We start from the raw sequence: 25,745 nt of genomic DNA, 5'->3' as shown, positions 1-25,745 counted from the left end.
AAAAATCTGGGACTAAGTATGAGATCCAATTCATGGATAAATTGTCCATTGGGCTTTACTGTATATATACTTATATTTCCCTGTAATTTCTTCCGTATAGGCAATACAATTTGTATAGTGAAGCTAAAAGAATCAGAACTTCTTCACTTGATCAAGAATGTGGATGCAAATTATTTGTTTTCCCTCCATTTTGCTGAAAAATAGGCAGACAACCCTATTGTGATCAAGGCTGTGGTCTTATATAGAGAGTTAAACCGAAACCATGGTTGTGACAGAATACTGCCCATGCGCCATGGGAAAAGCAGCGTGGGATTGGAACCAAAAAATAGGCCCAGGCATCAAAATAAAAGTGGCCCCAATGGGTGAATTAGAAAGCTAAAAAAATAGCCCATGTTTGCAAACTGGGCAGTTCTGAAGTTAAAAAGATACACTGTATAATTGTTTTGCAAGGTATGGAAGACTGCATGCATTGGTAGCTTTCTGCAAGTAACATTTGTTTTAAAGTTGGTGAAAACCTGCCCAATAAAACAGTCTCACAAACAGCCAGAAATCCGGCCCACACACTGACCTGTCAGACCAGCCCATTGAACACTGACTGATTGCCCTTTAAGCCAGTCTGAACCTAATGGAAAGTAAGCAACCTCAGGTTCTTCCTCTAAAGTTTTGCATGATTCAACAAGTAGGGGTTGAGAAAAAGGTGGGGGCCCAAAACATGTTTCATCATGCAATTTTTCATGGGAAAATTGAACAGCAATGCTACAAAATCAGCTGAGTGGACTTACACCACATTTGGCAGAAAGCTAGGCATTGGTGCAGAACTTTTGCTTTTTTTGATATAGTGCAAATCCATACAATAGACTTCGAGGAATTGAAGTTAAAACTTTATGGGGCATATTTATACTCTGTTTGCGCCGGAATTGCGTCGTTTTTTTTAACGCAAATCCGACGCAAAACTAACTCCATATTTATACTTTGGCATTAGACCTGTCTAGCGCCAAAGATCTTGGAGTTTGCGTCATTTTTTTGCGTGGACACCTACCTTGCGTTAATGATATGCAAGGTAGGCGTTCCCGTCTAAAAAATGACTCCGAGGCATGTGCGACGTATTTACACTCCCGGGCAAAAATGACGCCCGGGAGTGGGCGGGTCAAAAAAAATGACGTCCAGCCGTTTTAGCGTCATTTTTTAACGCCTGGTCAGGGCAGGCGTTAAGGGACCTGTGGGCTCGGAAGGAGCCCAGAGGTGCCCTCCCATGCCCCCAGGGACACCCCCTGCCACCCTTGCCCACCCCAGGAGGACACCCAAGGATGGAGGGACCCATCCCAGGGAACTTAAGGTAAGTTCAGGTAAGTATTTTTTTTTTTTTTTTTGTGGCATAGGGGGGCCTGATTTGTGCCCGCCTACATGCCACTATGCCCAATGACCATGCCCAGGGGACATAAGTCCCCTGGGCATGGCCATTGGGCAAGGGGGCATGACTCCTGTCTTTGCTAAGACAGGAGTAATTTCAATGGGGGTTGGGAGTAAAAACAAATGGCGCTAATCGGGTTGAGGTGAAAATTTTGCCTCAGCCTGACTTGCCCCATTTTTTGGCGCCCAAGCTTCATTTTCCCCTACGCCGGCGCTGCCTGGTGTAAGTCATTTTTTTTTACGCACACCAGGCAGCTCCGCCGGCTAACGTCATTCCATAAATACGGCGCCCGCATGGCGCACTGGAACGGCGTTAGCCGGCGTTAAATTTTTTGACGCACAACTGCGTTGGCGCAGTTGTGCGCCAAAAAGTATAAATACGGCCCTATGTACTTATAGCGATGCTGATTCTCTGCAGATCCAACAGATCTAAAGATGAGATCTGATTGGTTGCTGCCTTATCAACAATGATGTGGGGGCAGACATTTTAGTACTCAAGGGTTCAGTCCCCTGTTCTGCAAATGCAATAAAAAATATAGGGTATGGTATGGTCGGTTTACCCTGCCCCACCTGGGCCTCTAAGGCTGAAAAAGGTATTTCTTTTTTCTAGTTGTCCAGAGGATCCGCCCTTTCAAAAATAAGCCCCCCAAGCTGGGGCCAGGGCCTGGGGGCCACCAATATCTTTTTTTTTGGGGGGGGGGGAGAGTTGTGCAACCTCCTCCCTAAGCTTCTCTAAGGCCCCTGGAACCCTGTCCCATTAATTCATTATTTGGGGGGCATGAGGCCCCTTTACCTGAAACTCTGTAAGTTATTCAGGGGAGTGAGTTCAGTCACTTGTGAACAGTCATTCTGGATCCAGAAGTTGGTGTTCGGGTGGTGAGTTTCCTCAGTTAAAAACAGTCACTGTAGATCCTGAAGTTCATGTTCAGGGACTGAGTTCACTCAATTAATAAGAGTTGTTGTGGACTCAGAGGCTGTATTTTGGGGAGTGACTTCACTCCATTGGGAACAGTCATGAGAAGCTGGTTTGCAGGAGAGTGAGTTGACTTAGTTGTGAGCAGTCACTGTGGATCCAGAATATGGTGTTTGGAGAAATGAGTTCAGTCAGTTGGCAACAGTCACTGTGGATCCAGAAGTTGGTGTTCGGGGAGTAAGCTCACTCAGTTGGGAACAGTGGCTGTGGATACAAACGCTGGGGTTCGTGAGTTCACTCAATTGGGAACACTCACTGTAGATCCAGAAGCCAGTGTTTGGGGGAGTGGGTTCACTCAGTTGGGAACAATCATTGTGGATCCAGAATGTAGTGTTCAGGGGAGTGACTTCACTTAGTTAGAAACACTCACTGTGGATCCAGAAGCCAGTGTTTGAGGGAGTGGGTTCAGACAGTTGGGAACAGTCACTGTGGATCCAGAACTTATCTTTTCGGGGGAGTGAGTTCACTCAGTTAGAAACAGTCACTGTGGATCCTATAATTGGTGATTTAGAGATTGAGTTCACTCAGTTGGAAATAGTCACTTTGGATCAGGAAGCCGGTGTTTGAGGGAGTGAATTCACTAAGTTGGGAACAGTCACTGTGGATCCAAAATTTGATGTTTAGGGAGTGATTTCACTCAGTTGCTAACAGTTGCGATGGATCCTGAAGTTGGAGTTCAGGGAGTGAGTTTACTCAGTTGGGAACAGTCATTGTGGCTCAAGACGTTGGTGTTCGGGGGAGTGAGTTCACTCAGTTGGGAACAGTCACTGTGGATCCAAACACTGGAGTTCACGGGTGAGTTCACTCGATTGGTGTAGGAAAGTGCCCTCTTTTTGGCATGGTTACCCCATTTTCTGGCTGATGTCAGTGTGTTTGACTGAGTTCACTGGGATCCTGCTAACCAGGACCGCAGTGATTATGCTCTCTCTTCTCTAACTTTTGTCACTGCATACCGGTAACCCCTTATAAGTCCCTAGTACATGGTAACTAGGTACCTATGCCACTGAGGTCCCAGGGGATCCCTATGGGTTGCAACATTTCTTTCGCCACCCATAAGGAAGGAGTTATTCTTGCAGACTGCCTTTCTGAAGAGCAGAAAGAAGAGTGCAGAAATCTCCTGGGTCAATTTTCTGAAAATGTTTCTCTGACACCTGGTCAGACTACTTGGTGTGAGCACCCCATTAATACTGGAGACAGTTTACCTGTCAAAGGTAGGATTTATAGACAGCCTGACTATGTCAGAGACTGCATTAAATTTGAGGTTCAGAAGACGCTTGACTTGGGAGTGAGTGAGCACTTTGATAGCCCCTGGGCCAGCCCAGTGGTGCTAGTACCCAAACTTCACTCTCAGAATGGAAAAAAGGAGATGAGGTTCTGTGTAGATTACAGAGTGGTCAACACAGCCACAAATACTGACGATCACCTGTGGCCTGTTTGTGAGTATATGTCAGGGTGTTTTTACTGTCTCACTGGGATCCTGCTAGCCAGGGCCCAGTGCTCATAGTGAAAACCCTATGTTGTCAGTATGTTTGATATGTGTCACTGGGATCCTGCTAGCCAGGAACCCAGTGCTCATACGTTTGTGGCCTGTATGTGTTCCCTATGTGGTGCCTAACTGTATCACTGACGCTCTGCTAACCAGAACCTCAGTGGTTATGCTCTCTCTGCTTTTAAAATTGTCACTGCAGGCTAGTGACTAATTTTGCCAATTCTCATTGGCACACTGAACACCCTTATAATTCCCTTGTATATGGTACCTACGTACCCAGGGTATTGGGGTTCCAGGAGATCCCTATGGGCTGCAGCATTTCTTTTGCCACCCATAGGGAGCTCTGACAATTCTTACACAGCCCTGCCACTGCAGCCTGAGTGAAATAACGTCCACGTTATTTCACAGCCATTTTACACTGCACTTAAGTAACTTATAAGTCACCTATATGTTTAACCCTCACTTGGTGAAGGTTAGGTGCAAAGTTACTTAGTGTGTGGGCACCCTGGCACTAGCAAAGGTGCCCCTACATTGTTATGGGCATATTCCCCGGACTTTGTGAGTGCAGGACACCATTACACGCGTGCACTATGCATAGGTCACTACCTATGTATAGTGTCACAATGGTAACTCCGAACATGGCCATGTAACATGTCTAAGATCATGGAATTGTCACCCCAATATCATTCTGGTATTGGGGGGACAATTTCATGATCCCCCGGGTCTCTAGCACAGAACCCGGGTACTGCCAAACTGCCTTTCCGGGGTTTCCACTGCAGCTGCTGCCAACCCCTCAGACAGGATTCTGCCCTCCTGGGGTCTGGGCAGCCCCAGCCCAGGAAGGCAGAACAAAGGATTTCCTCTGAGAGAGGGTGTTACACCCTCTCCCTTTGGAAATAGGTGTGAAGGGCTGGGGAGGAGTAGCCTCTCCCACCCTCTGGAAATGCTTTGATGGGCACAGATGGTGCCCATCTCTGCATAAGCCAATCTACACCGGTTCAGGGATCCCCCAGCCCAGCTCTTGCGCGAAACTGGGCAAAGGAAAGGGGAGTGACCACTCCCCTGACCAGCACCTCCCAGGGGAGGTGCTCAGAGCTCCTCCAGTGTGTCCCAGACCTCTGCCATCTTGGATACAAAGGTGTTGGGGGCACAATGAACAGCTCTGAGTGGCCAGTGCCAGCAGGTGACATCAGAGACCTCCTCTGGTTGCAAAAATGCAACAAAGTAGAAAGACGACTATCAGCAACATTTTAGCGCCTCATCCTGCCGGCTTTCTTGACTGTTTCCTGGCTGTGCATGCTCTGAGGGCTGTCTGCCTTCACCCTGCACTGGAAGCCAAGAAGAAATCTCCTGTGGGTCGACTGAATCTTCCCCCTGCCAACGCAGGCACCAAACTTCTGCATCACCGGTCCTCTGGGTCCCCTCTCATCCTGACGAGCTTGGTCCCTGGAACACAGGAGCTGGGTCCAAGTGTCTCCCACAGTCCAGTGGCCCTTCTGTCCAAATTTGGTGAAGGTAAGTCCTTGCCTCCCCACGCCAGACAGTAATCCTGTTTACTGTGTGATCTGCAGCTGCTCCGGCTTCTGTGCACTTTTCCAAGGATTCCTTTGTGCACAGCCTAGCCTGGGTCCCCAGCACTCTGTCCTGCATTGCCCAACTTGCTTAGTTGGACTCTGACGTCGTGGGACCCTCCTTTGTGACTCTGAGTTGACCGCTCTCCTCAGATCTTCTAAGTGCCTGTTCCGGTACTTCAGTGGGTGCTGCCTGCTTCTGCGGGGGCTCTCTGAGTTGCTGAGCGCCCCCTCGGTCTCCTCCTCCAAGGGGCAACATCCTGGTCCTTCCTGGTCCCCAGCAGGACCCAAAATCCTCATTTGTGACTCTTGCAGCTAGCAAGGCTTGTTTACAGTATTTCTGCGTGGAAACACTTCTGCGTCCTCCAGCACGCCTTGCAACATCTTCTGACCAAAGGAGAAGTTCCTGGCATCTTCTATTGTTGCAGAATCTTTGGCTTCTTCCACCCGTAGGCAGCCCTTTTGCACCTTTATCGGGGTTTAGTGGGCTCCTGCCCCCCCAGACACTTGCGTGATTCTTGGACTTGGTCCCCTTCCTTTACAGGCCCTCAGGTCCAGGAATCCATCTTCAGTGTTTTGCTGGTGGTTGTGGTTCTTGCAGAATCCCCTATCTCGACTATACTGTCTTTCTAGGGGGTAGGGTAACTTTACTCTTTCTTTTCAGGGTCTTGGGGTGGGGTATTTTGGACACCCTTACTGATTTCTCACAGTCCCAGCAACCCTCTACAATCTCCCATAGGTATGGGGTCCATTCATGATTCACATTCCACTTTTGGAGTATATGGTTTGTGTTGCCCCTAGGCCTGTTTCTACCTATTGCATCCTATGGTGATTCTACATTGTTTGCACTACTTTTCTTACTGTTACTTACCCGATTTGGGTTTGTGTACATATAACTTGTGTATATTACTTACCTCCTAAGTGAGGGTATCCTCTGAGATACTTTTGGCAAATTGTCACTAAAATAAAGTACCTTTATTTTCAGTAACTCTGAGTATTGTGTTCTCTTCTGATATTGTGCATATGACACCAGTGGTATAGTAGGAGCTTTGCATGTGTCCTAGTTCAGCCTAAGTTGCTTTGCCATAGCTACCTTCTATCAGCCTAAGCTGCTAGAAACACCTCCATTTTACTAATAAGGGACAACTGGACCTGGCACAAGGTGTAAGTACCACATGGTTCCCACTATACGCCAGACCAGCCTCCTACACCCATGCAAAGGCTTCTGCACGACTGCCATTGCAGCCTGTGTGAAAAGGTGCATGCACCCTTTCACTGCCATTTACACTGGACCAGGTCACTTAGAAGTCCCCCCTATTGCAGGTCTTCCAGCCCTGAAGGCAGGGTGCGGAGTACCTGTGTGTGAGGGTACCCTTGCGCCAGCAGTGATGCCCCCATGGCCTCCAGGACCATTTTCCCAGACTTCGTGTGTGCGGGTCACTACCTATGTCCAGATACATAATGCTAACTCCGAACTTAGGCAGGTTTGATATCAAACATGTTGGTATCATACCCCAGTGCTTTTGCAACCATTGGATGTATGATTCCATGCACTCTGGGGGCTCCTCAGACGACCCCCAGTATTGCCATTACAGCCTTCTGAGGTTTTCCAGGCAGCCCCAGTGCTGCCACCTCACAGACAGGTTTCTGCCGTCCTGTTGCTTGAAAAGCTTGAGCCCAGAAAGGCGGAACAAAGGATTTCCTTTGGGAGAGGGATATTACACCCTCTCCCTTTGGAAATAGGTGTTACAGGCTTGGGAGGGGTAGCCTCCCGAAGCCATTGGAAATGCTTTGAAGGGCACATTTGGTGCCCTCCTTGCATAAACCAGTCTACACTGGTTCAGGGACCCTCAGTCTCTGCTCTGGCATGAAACTGGACAAAGGAAAGGGGAGTGGCCACTCCCCTGTCTATCGCCACCCCAGGGGTGGTGCTCAGAGCTCCTCCAGAGTTGTCCCTGGGTTTTGTCATCTTGTATTCAAGGTTGGCAGGGAATTCTGTGAGCATCTGAGTGGCCAGTTTCAGCAGGTGATGCCAGAGCCCTCCCCTGATAGGTGCTTACCTGGTTAGGTGACGAATCCCCCTTTCAGGGCTATTTATGGTCTCTCCTTTAGGTGGTTCCTCAGATGCGGATTGCAAGACTCCAGCAGGAATCCTCTGCATCCTCCACTTCGACTTCTCACTGAAGAAACTGCATCTGGACCCTCCAGGAACTGTACAAGCTGCAACATAGAAGCGAGATGCCTTCTGCAACATTGTATGTCCGTCTCCTGCCAGCAACTGCAACTGTTTCCCAGACATGCATCCCCTGATGACAGCCCGTCTTCAGCCCTCACTTGAAGAGTGAAGGAATCTTCTTTGGGGTGAAGGAGTCACTCCCCTGCTTCAGCAGGCACAGACTGCAACAACGACCGGCTGCGTGGATCCCCTCTCCTGATGAGTTGCGTGGATCCTGCATCACGGGTGGTGGACTGAAGTGGTCCAGATGGTCCTCACGTCCAACTGTCCAACTTTGGTGGAGGTAAGAGCTTGCCACCCCACGCAAGACAATAACCCCATGCACCACGTGTTTTGCAGCTTCCAAGGCTTGTTGGCATCCTTCCTCCAAGTTCTTCATCCATCTTGTAGCTCACACCCTCCAGCACTCTATCCTCTGAAGCACTGCTTCCTGAGTGGTTCTCCAGCGGCGTGGGAGCCTTTGTTTTAGTGCTGCATGGGCCTCTTCTCGAACTTTCTTTTCCTCGTGCTGTGGGACTCCTGTGTGTGCTGCCTGGTCTTCTGTGGGCTCTCTGAGTTGCTGAGAGCCCCCTCTGACTCCCCCTCCTGGGTAGAGTCCACCTGGTCCTTCCTGATCCCGGGCAGCGCCATTTTCTGCTAACTGCGAGCTTTGCGTGTGCCAAGGCTTGTTGGCGGACTCCGACGCCGTAAACCCGACTGCAATCCTCCATCTGGCATGGGACATCACTTGCACCCTCCAGGAGCCCGACTTTGTCTCCCTGGGTGCATTACTGACTGTTCTTCTTCATCGGTGGTTCTTCTTTTGCACCTTCATCCGGGTTAGCAGGGGCTCCTGTTCTTCTTGGAGTCTGCTGTGGTTTTTGGACTTGGTCCCCTTCTTCTACAGGTCCTTTGGTCCAGGAATCCACTGTTGGTGTTTTGAAGTCCCTTCTGTGTTTTGCATAGTTCTTCTTTTCGTTTCTGTGTGTCTTCTGGGAAAGTTACTTTGTTTTACTCCTGCTTTCCTGTTCACTGGAGTGTGTTCTAGTACTTAACTTTGGGGTTTTCAGGAACTCCCAGCTCCCCTCTACACACTACACTTGCCTAGGTGGGAGACTGAATTTCACATTCCACTTTCTTAGTATATGGTTTGTGCTCCCCAGGCACATTTCTAACTACTGTGATTTTTCACTAATTGCATTGTTTTCTAACTGTTTTAATGCCTCTTTCTGCATACTAGTGTATATAATTTGTGTATTACTTACCTCCTAAGGGAGTATGTTCTTTATGATATTTTTGGTATTTGTGTCACCAAATAAAGTACCTTTATTTTCGTAACACTGACTATTTTCTTTCCTGTGTGTGAATCATGTGTGACTCCAGTGGTATTGCATGAGCTTTGCATGTCTCCTAGATAAGCCTTGGCTGCTCATCCACAGCTACCTCTAGAGAGCCTGGCTTCTACACACTGCCTACACTACACTAATAAGAGATAACTTGACCTGGTCTAAAGTGTAAGTACCCTAGGTACCCACTACACACCAGGACAGCCTCCTACAAATATTGTAATTTATGTTGCTTGCTCTGTATGAACACATCATGTGTGAAGAGTATAAGACAATAGTTAAGTGCAGCGAGAGGTAATTATGTTGTTGGCTGCAATACAAGGCACAAGTGTACAAAGTCCATAGTGATGGACACATGAGCAGAACCCAGAGCTCACTGTGTCAAGTGTGGAGTTGTAACTACACCGCAGGTCAAAGCTCAAAGGTAAATATGCAAGATTCAGGAGGCGTGTCACTGCCTGCCACCCGTAGAAAGGCCTCTCAGCGATGAGTCAGGCATCCAGACTCCTTAAGGGAATAGGCGTAGTGTTAAGAAGTGTGTCCCTGCCTACCACCCATAGGCGGCCTCTCAGCAATGGATCAGGTGTACATACTCCTTAAGGGAACAGGGACAGTGTTAAGAAGTGTGTCCCTGCCTACCACCCATAGACGGCCTCTCAGCGATGGGTGAGTTGTCCATACTCCTTAAGAGAACAGGCACACAGCCCAGTTCACGAAGGTAAAGTTAGACCAAAAGTCTAACCTAGACCAAAAGTCTAACTTTACTACTTTTAGGTATTCACACAGGTAAAGTTAGAGCAAAAGTCTAACTTTACTGATAATAAAGTTACTAGTCTTAACTTACCTTTGTGAATACCGAAAAGTAGTAAAATGGGGCTTTTGGTCTAAGGCTTTTGGTCTAACTTTACCTTTGTGAATATCGAAAAGTAGTAAGTTTGTCTTTTGGTCTAACTTTACCTTTGTGAATTGGGCCCGTAGTGTTAAGAGGTGTGACCCTGCCTGCCACCTCTATGAGACCTCGTAGGGATGGGTCAGCTGTCCAGGCTCCTTAAGGGAAGGGGCACAGTGTAAAGAGGTGTGTCCCTACCTGCCACCCATAGAAGGCCTCGCAGAGATGCCTCAGGCTTCCAGACTCCTTAAGGGAACAGGCACAGTGTTAGGATGCGGATCCCTGCCTGCCACCTATAGGTCACACCTGGATGGGTTAGGCATCCAGACTCATTAGGGAAACAGGCACAGTGTTAAGAGGTGTGTGCCTGCCTAACACCCCTACAAGGCCTCGCAGAGATGGGTCAGGCACACAGACTCAAGTGAAGATGCATAGGGGCATATTTACAAGTCCCTTGCGCCAACTTCGTGCTGCCATAATGTAAGTTTTTTTGATGCTGAGGTGGCTTTTTTGCTGCGCCATATTTACAAAGTGATGCAATGCTTTGATTGCGCCACTTTGTAAACCCTTGAGCCACATTAAGCCTGTGTCAGGCATAACAAATGCAAGGGGGGTGTTCCGGCACAGGGAGCGATGAAAAAACAACATTTCACTGTGCCATTTCTTCCATCATATTTAACACCTGCTCAGAGCCTAGTGCTTTGCTGCACTAGTGTCAACATTTTTTACGCTAGTGTAGGAAAGCACCACAATAGCGTCAATAATGTTGATGCCATTGTGCTACCAACCGCCATGGTGTGCCGTGTTGTAAAGATGGCGCAATCATAGTGTAGGAGGCTGGCCTGGCTTATAGTGGGTACCTGATGGTCAGGTCATTGTACTTTCTAGGTCGAGCATAGTAGCGAGGAAGAGCTGCTTTCTGATGTGTTGTAATCTATTCTTCGCTTCGCGCCCATCACTTTCATTCGTTCCTGGGCTTGCCTATCAAAAATCCCTTGATGTGGTTGGTAAATGTTTTATGTTTGTCCCGCCTTGGGGTGGTTTTGTTACCGTCTTGCAGACTGACCCTGTTACATAGATTATTGCACGGTTGCTAAGATACTTCAGCGTGGGCAAACTACTTTTGCCTTTTGTGTCTCCCCTTGGCGCTCCATGGCAGCCATGGCGCTTTGAAGTTGCAAACAGCACAGACTCGATCAGCGGTATTGGAGCACTTTGCATGAGCACCAGTTAAGTCATATTGTGTCCTTTCTCTTTCCTTCACGCTCCATGGTGCGGAAGAGCGGAAATGGTTCAGTTTCTTTCTTTTGCCTCAAATGTGATCACCCACTTCCCTTTCTGCTGCTCTCTTTCTTTGATGTGGCCTTCAGAACACCTCGAATACTACAAATCAGCACAAATTTCATTTGTTCCGACACTACATTGTTTAATTTAATTTGGTCGAATCGGCATAGGAAATCTTCACGCTCCATGGCGGCGGGAGAGATGGAACGCTTTGGCTTGTTCAATCAATCAATCAGAGCATTTGTAAAGCACACTACTTACCCGTGAGGGTCTCAAGGCGCTTGTTCAATTGCCCATGAGCCAGAACAGAAGCACGCAACAACGCTCTGCACCTTACAATACAAGTACAAATCCACCTCTCATGAAACGCGTCACTAAACTTTGTCATGTGTCGTTCTGTAGTGCTTCCGTCATTGCATTGCTGCAAATGTAGGTTCAATTTATGTTGAATGTCTACACGATCAAAACATACTTCTAGTAATGTCTTAGCTCATTTAATAGTATAACCCTAGTATTTGTAACTATAGCGCCAATACTTATAACGGGCCTGGGTCAGAAATTCACAGTCCAGAGCCAATAAGCAGCCTCTGTTCTGCACCCCTGGCTCTGTGAGTGGGGGGACTTGTCTCTCAAGTTTTCGTTCTCAAGTCCTGTAGAGCTGCAACAAACACCCACACAGCTGCCAAGATTCCCAGGTCCATGCGTGATGTGCTGATCCAGTCCAGTTTTTCCCTTTGATTCCAGAGACTTATAGTCTAGTTTTCTCCTTATAAAGACATGCCCACAATTTCCAAAATTCAAAAAAAAAAACTAGACTGGAGCAGCAGAACCCGCATAGGATTCGGAAGCGTGGCAGGGCTGCACCCCGACCTGAAGGCTGAGTGGTCGGTCGCCGCTGCTTCCCTCTCTGCGCTTCCTGGTTTCTGGAAACCTGGCGGTGTTATGGCTCAGTAACCGCTTGAAGAAAGAGCGTCCCGAGCCTGCACGGAATGACGAGGTGGGTGCGCGACTCCAGGCACCAAGCTCTGGCTTCTTCAATGCTGTTTCTTGGGATAACTCAATGATTTATGTCTGGCCATGCAGCAAACTGAGTGGATTAATGCACCGTTTGCAAATATCAATGTGTAACCTGGAGGGAGGGCACACGTTTAAATCCCCCAGGGTACTATACAAACATAACTTCACATTACTGTTAGTCGTTGAATAATTAATATATTTAGCCCAGAATGCAGTTAAAAAAACACACATACTGGCTTTGGGTGTTTGCTCGTTATTGTAGGATCTTGCTGGACACGTTCTAGTGTTTCGCCAGCCGTCCAGCTGAGTGCTGGCCTTACACTCACACCCCACACCCATCCATCACAGGCGTCACCGGTCACGTGACCCTGCCAATAAAAAGGCCTGGAGCAACGCGCCCAGGGCCAGTTTACAGAACCCTATTACCGTGTCTGCGTCACGCCATTTTGTAGCATGAGGGCCTAGGGCCCCCAACAACGCAGTTAGATAGACAGATCTCTGGATTTTTGAGTGTACACAAACAGTATCTGGTTGAGAATTTTCTGTACATTTGTAGTTACTCAATAAAATGAATCTGAACCTTTTCAATCCTGCTAATTTCTTTTGATGAGTGGAATGCTTGCAATGAAGTGATTATGTCATACCCACGCCATGCTATAGCCTTCATAATGCAGACTTCAAGGCATACTGTGTTATCTGTTCCTCTTGTTAAACTTCTTTTGGAAGCAGTAATTTCAGGAGGCTTTGCTGCTATAATATTTAATTCATTATTTGTATTTTTCTATAACGCAAACCAACTCGATGAATGTGACACTTCTAGTGCACTGTAACACATCACAAATGAGTATTCTTTGTATCCGCAAATTGGGATGGCGAAATATTTTGCCTGAAAATAAAATGTAAAAAGTTCCAGAGGTCCCCTCTCAATTCACCCACGAGTGCAATGCTCAGCAAACTTCCTTTGATGTGCGGTGCAAGCCCCATCTGTCACAGAATAGGTGGATTGTGGATTGCCAACCCGATTGGAGGAAACGCTGGCCAATTAGAATAGCCTAAAAAATAGAACGTTTGACAAAAGCAAAGTAAGTTACATTTTTCAATAACAAGCAGAGTTGAGGCCACGTGCCTTTTTCAAAGCAGTAGATGATCTGTCTATTGAAAAGTAGTACTTTTCTAGATGACATCTAAATGACACGAAAAGGAAGGCCACTGGAATTATGTGGAAGAAAAGTCTAGTTATGCATTTGCAACGTCAGTAACTCTAACTCAGGCAGATGCGAGACCATTTGCATTGTAAATGCTTGTTTTTCTTTGTTTTCCGGACGGTGCCCAACATTGGCAAAAAGCTTTTCCTTCTGCTGATGCTGAGCAGCATTGGGAAATTGCACTGGAAGAAACAAGGCGAGAGTTGCTTTGCCAATGCTTGTTATTCTCGGTTGCCTACACTGCACGGCCGCAGCCAGCTGGGAGTGCGGGGCACAGCACACTGTTTGCAGACCTGTGGTTTAGTCACACCCAAGCAGCTGCAGTCGTGCACAGGCCCAGGGGTCATCCTTTGCTCTGGCTCTATCGTTGATGGGGTTTTTGCAGGACCTTCGCATATGACAGACCTAATAACAGTCTCACCAGCAGTGTGTCCATTATAAGGACCTAGATAAATGTAAAACTGTTACGTCACTTTACATTATATTGAACTAAAAATTGACTTTTTCTGAACTTCTGATCTGTGTGGAACTGGAGCAGGTTATGAAGCAGTGTGTTTGCACTAAGTGTTTGTGGTGCACTCCTGGCCTGGGGGGGTAACTGGGTGCCTCAGCTGTGCAAACAACATTACCATACTTCCCAGAATGGGCACACAGATTCAATGTAGCTTCCTGTAAAGACAGTTAACAAACGGATCCTCGCCGACCTCAATGTGTGTGCAAAGGCTGATTTACAAAGGACCTGCAGGATGAAACCCCTGGCATGCCCCACCTTGCAGAACGCTGATGGTGCACATAAATATGATAGCAGCATTTGTGAGAAGTGCTTGTTTCATTTACAAAGTATGCAAGCTTCTGCACCCACTGTGAATGCCTTTCTCTTCTGAGACCTACACAGAAGCTTGTAAACGCACAACTCTCCTCCCACTGATGAAGAAACCCTCTGTGAACCCTTCAATGCTCACCAACTACAGACTGATATTGCTGCTGCCCTTCCAAGCCCAGGTTTTAGAAAAAGTCAACAGATGCCTCATTGAATACCTCATTGACCACCAACTCCTCACATCACCCAGTCTGGTTACAGACCCAAGCACAGTACCGAAACTGCCATCCTCGCTGCCACGGACGGCATCAGTATCACTCTCGATGGAGAGCACACAGCGGCCCTAATCCTCCTGGACCTATTACCAGCTTTTGAAACAGTCTCCTACTCCACCCTTATCCAATACCTACACAACATCAGAATCCAAGGACACGCACTCCGATGGATGGCTCTCTCTTGACTGGAAGGCAAGGGCAACTCCTCCACTAGGGTGGAGGAGCGTCGCCCCCGACAGCAGAAGGGGCTGCAAAACATTTATGGAAACAACATAATAAACTGTGTTTATTATGTTGTTTATGTAAAAGTGGGAGGGGCCACGGGAATGACGTGGACGGAAGGATAGTGCACAGCAGTCCCCCTCAGTTCGCAAGTATGAATGGCCAGCCGTCTGGGGTCTGCCAAACACACATGCGCACAGGGCTCTCTCCGTGCTGGAGAGAGCCTGCACAGGCTCCCAGTCTGCCTCGGAGCGCCGTGGCTGGGCGCTTTGAGCAGAATCAGGATTGGCCACAGGGCCACAGGGCAGGGCCACAGGGCAGGCTGGGAGCCTGTGCCTGCCTGCAGCCTGGGACGGAGGAGCAGAGCAGAACAGCGAGGCGCGAGAAAAAAGGTCAGTTTAATTTTTATACTTTTTTTTTGTTCCCCGCCCTCCCCATCCTCGCAACACCCCGGCCCTTTTCCCTCCCGCGAGCCGTGACTGTTGGAAGGACCTAGTCTACTGGCTCCGTTCACCTTGACGCTTGTGACCTCATCTTTTGCGTCCCACAAGGATCCTCCCTGAGCCGGTCCCTCCTCAAAGCATACATGATCCCTCTAGCCAGCATCATCTGCTCTCACAGTATCAATGTACTCTACTATGCAACTCATTCTTTTGCTAACAGACAAGACACCCAGTGCTCGGATAAAGTTCAATGTCTGCATGACTGAAATCACCGAGTGAATGAAGACCAACTGTCTGAAGGTAAACACTGACGAGACCGAAATTGTGATGTTCAGGAAGAACACTTTATCATAGAAATCCACTGAGCGGCCAATAGAGCTAGGGCCGACACCCCAGTGCTTCATTTGTGCCAATGCTTGCCACTGTTCAACAGCGGTGCTTGTTTCTCAACACCGGCACATATTCATGATAGCCTGCCACATGTCGGTGCTATTTGGCATCGCCCAAACTGTCACTTTGTAGGAGTGCGACGGTTCGCAGGTTACGTTGATACTGGGATTTGCAACTTTGGCAGGACCTGTAGGTGCTGCAAGTTGCAGTGGCCTCCTAAGGAAGAACTTGGGCCAGAACACTTTTTTAAAAATAAATTAAGCACTAGGACACCAACCCTCACCACTCATGCGTAGAACTTTGGGATCATCATCGACAACAAAGGTGACATGACTACCCAAGTCAACGCCGTCACTGCCTCCTGCTTCCACACTCTGAAGATGCTGAGGAAGATTTTCAAATGCCTCCCAATCAGCACCCCGAAACCCATCATGCACGCCCTGGTCACAAGCAAGCTAGACTACGGGAACGCCCTCTATGCCAGGATCAACAAAAAACTCACCAAAAGGCTGTAGACAATTCAGACCTTGGCAGTCAGAATCACTCCCAACCTCCCACACCGCACTCACATCAGACCACACCTGAAGGTGCCCCAATGGCTCGCCAAACACAACTGAGCACAATTCAAACTCCTCACCCACAATTTCAGTACATAACACTGGCCCAAAGTACCTCAACAATCACATCTGCTTTCACAAACCTTCCAGACACCTCTGCATGTCCGAGGTCCTACTTGCACACATCTCACGCACATGAAAAACCGAATCTGGCAGTCAACCTTTCTCCTACATCGCTCCTAAAGCATAGAACAACCTGCAGCTACTCATAAGAGCCTCCACCTCTCTTCGTGGTTCCACAAAAAACTAAAGACCTGGCTTTTCAAGTGGTCCTACTAGGTCCTAGGTGTGCCTTGAGTCACACCTTCTCCGCATCAGGTACCTTCCGCCTGCCCATCCCTGTGTGATAGAGCACTCTACCCATCTGCATCCCATAACATAACATAACATAACAAGATTTTCCATGCTGTAGGGTCCCATCTTCCCATTCTGTGTCAGAGTTAACCTCTTGGGAACATTTATCTACAATAAACCCGTTGGTATCTGAGCATCAAATATTACCCTTAAGAAGTTCACTAGGAAAAGGAGTGTACCTGCTCCCACTGCCCGACGCACAACAGCGTACAATTGGTATACTGATCCCAGTATGTCACCCACTGCCCGACGCACAACAGCGTACAATTGGTATACTGATCCCAGTATGTCACCCACTGCCCGACCCACAACAGAGAACAATTGGTATACTGATCCCAGTATGTCACCCACTGCCCGACGCACAACAGCGTACAATTGGTATACTGATCCCAGTATGTCAGAGCTCACTTATGGCCTGATTTAGATCCAGTCTGCTGGATTACGATCCCACCATATCCTATGGGGATCGTAATATAGTGGACGGAATATCTGTCACGTTTGTGACGGAGTATTTCATCCGCCGACATCTAAATCAGGCCCCACATTTACAGTATTTAAAACCCTTGAGCCTTTGGCAATTCTGCTAGATGTGGACAGTAAATAAGTACAATTGCAACTTTCATTCAACAACTCAGATGACATGCATGAGCCGCGAGAGGTGCAGTACCCTGAAAGCGGGTTTTTCATTGTACCCTCTATGCTGCATTCTGATCAAGGATGGACATTAAAGATGCCTCAAACTCTTGCATCAATGGGACTGCACACATTAAAATCCTGTTGAGATTGATGTCCATGTGTGACTTATTTAATTGAAGGTGACACAATTTTATTTAAGTCTAAAATCAGGTCCCTTTGTCCCTGTCGTTGTCTCTATTAAACGTCTAAAGCTGGTATGTGGTTTGGGGGCACCAGTTTTTCCTCTGGATCCATCACACCACAGGAGTACTTGGTAATACTGCGAGCTATCTATTTTATCAATATAAAGTCTGAATTGTATTGCAGGAAGGGATTGAAGTTTTACTTGTCCAACAAATCCCCAATCATCCTCTAGCCCCCCTGCACAAGCACCAGCACAACTATTGGCTGCTCCACTTACCAAATGATTACCCATCCTGATGTGGGGAGAAATCTTGGTTCATGTGGGGAAAAACAAAGGTGATGGCAACCCATGTTTAACCGCCACACTTTTCCAACTGGATATAAACTATGCAGTAACTGACATCATGCGCCTCCTGTTAGATTATTTACTTGCCCAATGCTGACACGTATACACAAATAATAACAAAGCGCTTGTTGTGGATGGCTGCTAGACCAGCTCTTCTCCCCCTGGTCAATATCCTTAGTTGCTCACCTCGCCCTGAGCTGTAACTGCAGGAGAGGAGAAATCACTCTGTGAGGGACCCTAGGTAGCTGACCATTTCTTGATATCACACTTTCTAGTGATGGAATGATGCCATGGCCGCCATTTTGTGATATTAGGCAAAACAACAGAGCTAAAAGGCTTTGAAATTGTTCAAAGAGTTGTGAAAGCAGGATTACCATTGCTAAATCATAAATCAAATTACCACTAGGATGTAAAAAGTGTTACAATTTGAGAACATTTCTATGTTGCAATGGTAGCATCATTTTCTTATTTTTTTCGACACACTACAGTTAGGGATGACTGCAGTGAGTTGAAAAAAATTAGGAAAATGTGAATTTGTAAAATCCTAAGGCCAAATTTATGGATGGTTAGCGTCGCTTTAGCGCCATTTATTTTAGACCCGTTTAGCATCAAAATATTGGAGTTAGCACCATGTTTAGGATGCGTGAAACCACCTTGCGTCAATGAGTTTCAAGGTAGGCATTCCCGTCCTAAACACAACGCTAACCCTAACACTATAACGGTGCTAATCCCGCTTAGAAACATTAAGTAACGCCTGGGTCAGACCAGGCGCTAGGGTGCAGATAGGCCCATTTCCATGGCTAAACACCATGGAATGGGCACAAAGATGCCCAACCCAAGCCCCAGCAACACCACCACCCACACCACAGGGACACTATAGGAGGGGAGACTCTATTCTAGGTACGTGTAGGTGAGTATATTTCATATTTATTTATAAGTGCCATTGGGGGCCCCTACATTGGGCCCTCTGCCTGGCACTGGGTATTTTGAGCTTGCCCAGAGGACAATGGTACCCTATGGTGGGCATTGGGGTGGTGGGCATGACTCCTGTCTAAACTTAGACAGGAGTCATTTTAGCTGCATGTGCTTCAGAAAATGACGCTAGGCTGCTTAGCAGCAGATATTTTGCCGATTAAAGCAGCCAAACGACATTTCTGACCTGCTAGCGCCATTTCCCCTAACGCCCCCCACCCCGGCTAACGTCTTTTTTATTTCTGCTAGCCATTCCTTAGCGCCATTGTGCGTCATTACATAGATATGGCGCACAGATGGCTTAAGGGAATGGCGTTAGCTTGCGTTAAGAAAAATGACGCATAACTGCATAATAAATATGGACCTAAATATGTTAGAAAAATAAGACAAAATATGGCCTACTTGCAAAACTCTTGGATTGTCACTTAGTAGGTTGAAGGTTCAAATCCTGGTATCTCATGGCACTGTGTCTTGTTTATTTGCTCATGTTTCGAATGTTAAACATTCCTTGTGATGGAATATTTACATCTCTTGCCCCTCACCATCTTTGGACTGAATGTCACAGAGGTGTCTGGACACTAGGTAGTAAGGAATCAGGTTGAGGTCTTAGATCCTCAGACAGAAGGTTGAGGGTTCCAGTCTAGGTGTGTCGTTGTTATTTCTCAGCTTTAAATTATTTTCAACTTCAAATATTTAAGGTGCATACAGAAATGTGATCTCACTATTCATACTTCTCAATTATGTTTTTTCTCAATTTGCCAGAACTTTTCTCATTCTAAGTGGCACGGGATCGGGTGGTTATACGGGGTCGTTTGCAGGGCCTAGCCAGAGGGCAAGCTCTGTGGCCATTCTCTGCCGAGCACGGCCGAAATTTACTGAAAAAAACAAGGTTACTGGGATGTTATAGTTAGGCTCACATTTTAGACATACAAAACCACAGAAACTTAGCTGTTATAGTTAGAGTTATCCCAAGTAACTATAACTTGTGCCCTAAGTTAACTCTAACTCTCACCCTCGCCATGTACTGTTAATTATCCCAGATATTACAGCCCTTGTGACATCTTTTATAACATCATTGATAATATCACCGTAACATTTGCGTTAACAATATAAATTAAAACTGTGCATGGGGGTGATGCAAGTTAGGGCATGAGTTATAGTAACTTGAAATAACTCTAACTATAACAGGGGAGTTTCTATGGTTTAAAATGTGAGCCTAACTATAATGTTCCTGTAACCTTTGGTTTTTCTAGTGAATATCTATCTATCTATCTATCTATCTATCTATCTATCTATCTATCTATCTATCTATCTATCTATCTATCTATCTATCTATCTATCTACATGTTGTGGTAGAAAGCGCTTCAGGGGACAAGCAGGAATAGCAAGTGCTACCCCTGGTTCTCATTAATGTCCTACCGTGAAGGACTGCCCTACAGCTTTTATATCTGAATCATAAGTAACGTTATTCAGTTTCAACTATATCACTCACACACAACAATCATGCTAAATTCAGAGACGGAGAGTCTTGGGACTAGTAATACGTCCAGCTTTGGAGAGAGCAGGGCCCAGATTTATACTTTTTGATGCAAATCTCCACTATTGCAATTTTGCATCAAAAAGTATAGCGCCGTCTTGCGCCATTCTACAGCGCCAGCCAGGCGCTGTATTTAAGGAATGGCGCAAGTCCGGAGCTAAGCCTGGGCTAGTGTCACAAAAAAAGATGCTAGCCGTGTGGGGGTATGGGAAAAGGAGGCTGTGCGACAGAAAATGATGGTAGGCTGGTTAGCAGCAAAATCAATGTCGGTAACCAGCCTACCGTCATTTCCTGATGCACACCCACCCAAATAAGACTCCTGTCTTAGTAAAGACAGGAGTCATGCCCCAATGATCAGCACAGGGGACAATTACACCCAGCGCCAGGCACGGGGGCCCATGTAAGGGCCCCCAGTGGCACCTTGATAAACAAAATGTAGAAATACTTACCTTACTCACCTGGGATGGGGTCCCCCACCCTGTGGTGTCCCTCTAGTGCGGGTGGGGGTGTTCCTGGGGGCTGGGGTGGACATCTGTGGGCTCATTCAATGGGGTTTGGCCATGGAAATGGGTCCACAGGTACATTAACACCTGGTCTGACATAGGCGTTAAATAATGACGGGTCTAGCGTCAAAATATAAATATGGAGATAATTTTGCACCATTTTGGTGTCAAAATAAATCACGCTAAAATGGCGCAAAGGAAGTATAAATATGCCCAAGGTATTTTACTGTGGTAACCTCCCCTGCACTGATCTATTCCATGGTACAAGTCCTCCTAATGCTGAATTCCATGAGTCAAAACTGCCAGTAGACAAAACTACATCTCTCTGCAGCAGAAAGATTAAAAAAACAGAGCTATCTTGACACTTTTGTTGAAAATTGCTGGATATACAAGGAACTCTGTAGTGGGTGCTTTTAAAACTATAACATATTTCAAAACACATGGAGGCTGGGATCGAAAGCAAGTGCTGAGTGGATTATGCTGGCCTTCTGATTCCGTTACTGGAGGCATTGCTGCAAAACCGGCTCCCAGTAACAAAACCGCCCGCAGTAACACAACTGTCCCACCCATTCTTCCAGCCTCCCGGGGAAACACCTGATGCCCGCTATGGTCAGTCTGGCCTTGACGTCAGGAGCAGAGCCATAGCGGGCACGAGCTACTGTTAAACGCGTGTAGTTATCAGACTCTGACACATGAATTTGTCACCCTGAACTGTGCCGCGCACCCACATCCATAGTCCTGCTTACCTTGAAGAAGAGTAAGCCAATAGCATGAAAGATCAGGCGCAGTATCCAGGAGTAATTCCGCATCACTTCCGTCCTCACAATCCCGGGATTCACGGAATTCACTATCAAGCCTGTAGGAGATGAGGAGACAATAGTTCAGTTTATGCTGCGTCCCCCTACATTTCTTACATTGATAATGAAATTGACCTGGAGCGCTCACTCCTTTACAGAGCAGACCAACAATCCCTGGGAAAGTAGTTTCAAAGTTTCCTTGTAAAGTTTTACAACGAGCAATATGACTGTCTTCAGATTCCCTTCCTCGCTGCGTCCCCCCTTTTCAATTCTACTTGAGCTAATACTCTGACCTCTTGGTCTTTCTGCCTGTTATGGACCTAACTAAATATGTCCTGAGATCCTTCTTGAGTAAGGTTTTCTCCTCAGTGAATCCCCTTCAGTGGGCATTGTTGACTAGCTGAAAGGCTGTCCGTCCACCAGGGACACGTGGCCAATGTCCAACAGAAGGAGAGCCTGGACCGCTGGAGTGTTGACCTATTTCAGGCCCCACTGGTCCTACATCAGCTGTTTACAGTAGGCGCCTGGGAAGCTTTCCGTATCGGTGAAGACCTATGGCCCTCGTTTCACTGCCAACACATGCACAGGAGGGATTCATCCAAGTCATTCCCCAACCAGCATCGGATTACCTGATCAACTCCCTCCCTCATACATCCAATTACTTCTTTCTTGATACTTCCCCAACACCCTCTCCAGCTGGCTTGACCATATATGTAATCGTCTCCCTCCCCACTCTAGCGCGTTTTATATACTCCGCCCAGGTACACATGATTTCCCTGAACTTCTGACAGCTTGGTCCCATCCTACGGAGTTCCCTGAAAAAGCTGAGCAGAAAAGTGGGAAAATCTTTTATAGCCATTCCCAGTGATAAACAAGTGAGTAATCACATGTGTTTAGATTTCCTGACAACACATGGAGCAATCCACATTTAAAAACATTCTTAAAGCCACCTCTGTGGCCAGACCAGCCCAAGCAATCATTAATGAATCTCTAACATTAGGAGAATTCCACAGAGAATTAAACATGTCCAATATCAGATCAATTTTTAAGAAGCAATGTTTGGACTCAGATGACCCAACAAATTACAGAATTATATCAAATGGATCTTCTCGGGGCAAACTGTTTGAAAAAGCCTCATTCATTCAGGTTTGTCAATCTGTTTAGAAAAAATAAAAACTTCCTCTCGGAGCAACAGAAAGGGTTTTAGACCATGAAGAGGCACTGAATCAGCAGTCATTGATGTCTGGGCCAAAGTCGAGAACGTTGTAGATTCTGATGCAGTCTCTGCTTTATGTCTGCTGGAGCTTTCAGCAGCTTTGGAGACTGTGAAACACAAATTACTACTCAAACGGCTAAGCGATACAGGAACAGAGGTATAGATAAAATGAATAGGCATGCCTCTATGGCAGAACACAAATAGTATATGTACCTCCATTCTTGTCATCACCATTCACAAACCATGTGGATCTTCCCCAAGAATCCACAATCCGCATCTTCATGTAAGAAAGCCTGACCCCACCCTCTGGGCTTTAAACTAACCTGCTAAAACTTTGCAGACGCCACATATATTACACACTTATGGGTATCATATGCTAGGGTCTTAGAGGTAATTTAAATATGGCAGTTAGGGGTATGATGATTTCATCACGTTGAAAGGAGGAGCATAAGCACTTTACCACAAAATAGGAAGGTAAAGTTCACAGAGTTCTGTTAGCCAGCAAAAAAAGGGTTCAGCAAAAAGGCAAAAAATCTAGGGTGACACTGCAGGAAGGGCAAATTTCTAACAGGGGGCAACAAGGAGGCTTGGAAGTGTGGGTCACGTTAATCTGCCAATAATGCAGTCTATGGATGTGTTGAAGTCAAAACATGCCAGCTACAATGATGCCAAGACACTTGCAATAGAGGTTAAGACTCACTTAGCTACACTCACATACTGCGATAGCTGACATTCATTGTTAGGAACTGATGTGGGAAATACGGGGTGACAGATTGCCAGTGAATTGGGGAGGTGGGTGTAACGAGGTGAACTTGTATAAATATGTCCAAGAGCAAAAGATGATAACAGGAGGATAAGTTTATTATACACAAGAAACTATTATTATTTTTTTTTTTTTTGCCAAACATAAATGACTATCGCAATGCCACAATACTTATGTAACATATTCCTGCAAATATTTTGAAGTTATAATTCTCCTATCAGATTTCCTGACCCCAATTATTGAATCCTTTTAACAGGTTCTTTCCCAATAACGTCCTCCTTGATTACAATCACTCTATTAAGATTCCAAATCCTAGAGTCCTCTGTCTTAACAGCATTGATGGATAACTTTACTACTCTCACAGGTTTAGGCCTACCTGCATATCCTCCTTTCCTTGCAGGTTTTCTAATCAATACCCAATCTCCCACTCGAACCTTTGTTTCTCGTGCTGATTTTCTTGCATCAAAATTGTCTTTGCGAGCCTTTATTTTCCTTTCTTCTCTCACTCTCCAACTAGTGTCTGACACCACCTTCCCTGTTCTAAGTTCCATATCATTCACATTAAGTGCTACCAGAGTGTTGGGGTGTCTCCCTTTAAGCAGCTCAAAAGGAGTTTTTCAAGTCACAGAATGAAGGGAAACTGTACGCCTCAATTCTTTTTACAACCTCCTTCCTCCAACTTGGTCCACTTTCTTTGGCCATAGCTATGGTTTCTTCAAGCATCCTATTAAAGAGTTCCACCATAACATTAGTTTCCGGATGATATAGTGAACACTTCTTGTCTTGAATAGCAAGATTTTCCAAAAGCATTTCCATCTCTTTGGAGACTAATTGCACCCCATTGTCCGTGAGTATTGTTTTGGGAACACCCTCTCTTCCAAATATCTCTTTTAGAAAATATATCACATGTTTTGTTTCAATTCCCTTGGCATCCTTAAATATAGATCAACCAGAGCTATGAGATATGTATCATATCCATCCCCATGAACTGGGCCTAAAATATCAAGGGCAATCTCTTCCCAAGGATGAGTCGGACGATCACTAATCTTCATGGGTTGAACCTTGGGTTTGACAAAATTCTCACTGAACACACATTGCATACATTCCCTCACAGCTCTTTCCACTTGACAATCCATACCTGGCCACCAGTATGTCAACCGTAGCCTCTCTTTGGTTTTTTAAATGCCCTGATGACCACAATGTGCAAGTGTAATTAGATTGTCTCTAAGTACAAAAGGCGGAACCATCCTTGTTCCACGGAACAACAATCCTTTTCTCTCAGACAATTCATCTTTAACATGCCAGTATTTTTGAGATTCCAAACTCCCCTCATTTCTATTCTTCCAACCTCCCTTTATTAATGATAATACTTCTAACATCACTTTGTCAGATTCACATTCATCTCAACACTTTACTTCAGTTATGGTACCATAATCAACCTCACAAACCATCTCATTATCTTGACTTTCACTTTCATACTCCCCTTCCTGGTTTCCATCACTTATCTGCACCAACCGTGATAGTGTGTCAGCAACCGTGTTCTGTGCTCCAGGTATGTACTTCACTTCAAAGTCATAATCCTGCAGGGCTACAACCCACTTGATGATTCTGCTCGAAATGGCATCAATACCCTTTTTTGAGAAAATTTCACAGAGGGGTTTATGATCATTCCTCACTTCAAACTTACTTCCCCACAGTAATTTCGCCAATTTCTTAATGGCCCACTGAACAGCAAGGGCCTCCCTCTCAATCACTGAATAATTTACTTCCGCTCCTTTTAAAGCCTGCGACAAAAACGGTACTACCCTTTCAGAATTGCCCTCCTCTTGATGTAAAACATCACCTAAACCCCTCATACTGGCATCAGTAATTAACACAGATTTGCAATTAGGATCAAAGATTTTCAACTCAGGGGCCTTCCCTAACTCTTCTTGAATTTTTTTTAACTCCATCTCACATTCAAAATCCCAAACAAATTCTTCACCTTTCCACAGTAACTTTCTCATATTCACACACATTTCAGCAAACCCCTTCAAGAATTTGCTATAATACTCTGCCATGCCAATGAATCTCATCAACTCCTCCTTGTTAGAAGGCGACTCCAGATCTATTATAGTATTCACCAATTCCTTTTTTGTAGTAATCCCTTCACCCATGATAGTGTGACCTAAGTACTCTATTGAATTCCTCCTGAACTTGCATTTCTCTAGTTTTATTGTCAACCCATATTCTCTAAGTCTCCCCAACACACTTCGTAGTCTCCTGTCATGCT

General features: G+C 46.2%; 1 protein-coding gene across 3 annotated transcripts in view; it reads right to left on the bottom strand.

The window, feature by feature from the left end:
- The window catches only part of LOC138255868 (retinol dehydrogenase 14-like), a 267,326-nt gene that overhangs the window by 3,070 nt on the left and 238,511 nt on the right, over positions 1 to 25,745 (bottom strand). For all 3 annotated transcript variants that reach the window (XM_069205850.1, XM_069205846.1, XM_069205855.1), the window contains one exon: positions 21,444 to 21,553. In XM_069205850.1, coding sequence (XP_069061951.1) covers positions 21,444 to 21,553 — 110 coding nt within the window. The remainder of the gene's footprint in view (positions 1 to 21,443; positions 21,554 to 25,745) is intronic.

The sequence above is a fragment of the Pleurodeles waltl genome, chromosome 1_1 (assembly GCF_031143425.1).
Source record: "Pleurodeles waltl isolate 20211129_DDA chromosome 1_1, aPleWal1.hap1.20221129, whole genome shotgun sequence".
NCBI lineage: Eukaryota > Metazoa > Chordata > Amphibia > Caudata > Salamandridae > Pleurodeles > Pleurodeles waltl.
The sequence above is the reverse complement of the archived record's forward strand: the minus strand, read 5'-3'. Positions and strand labels throughout refer to the sequence as shown.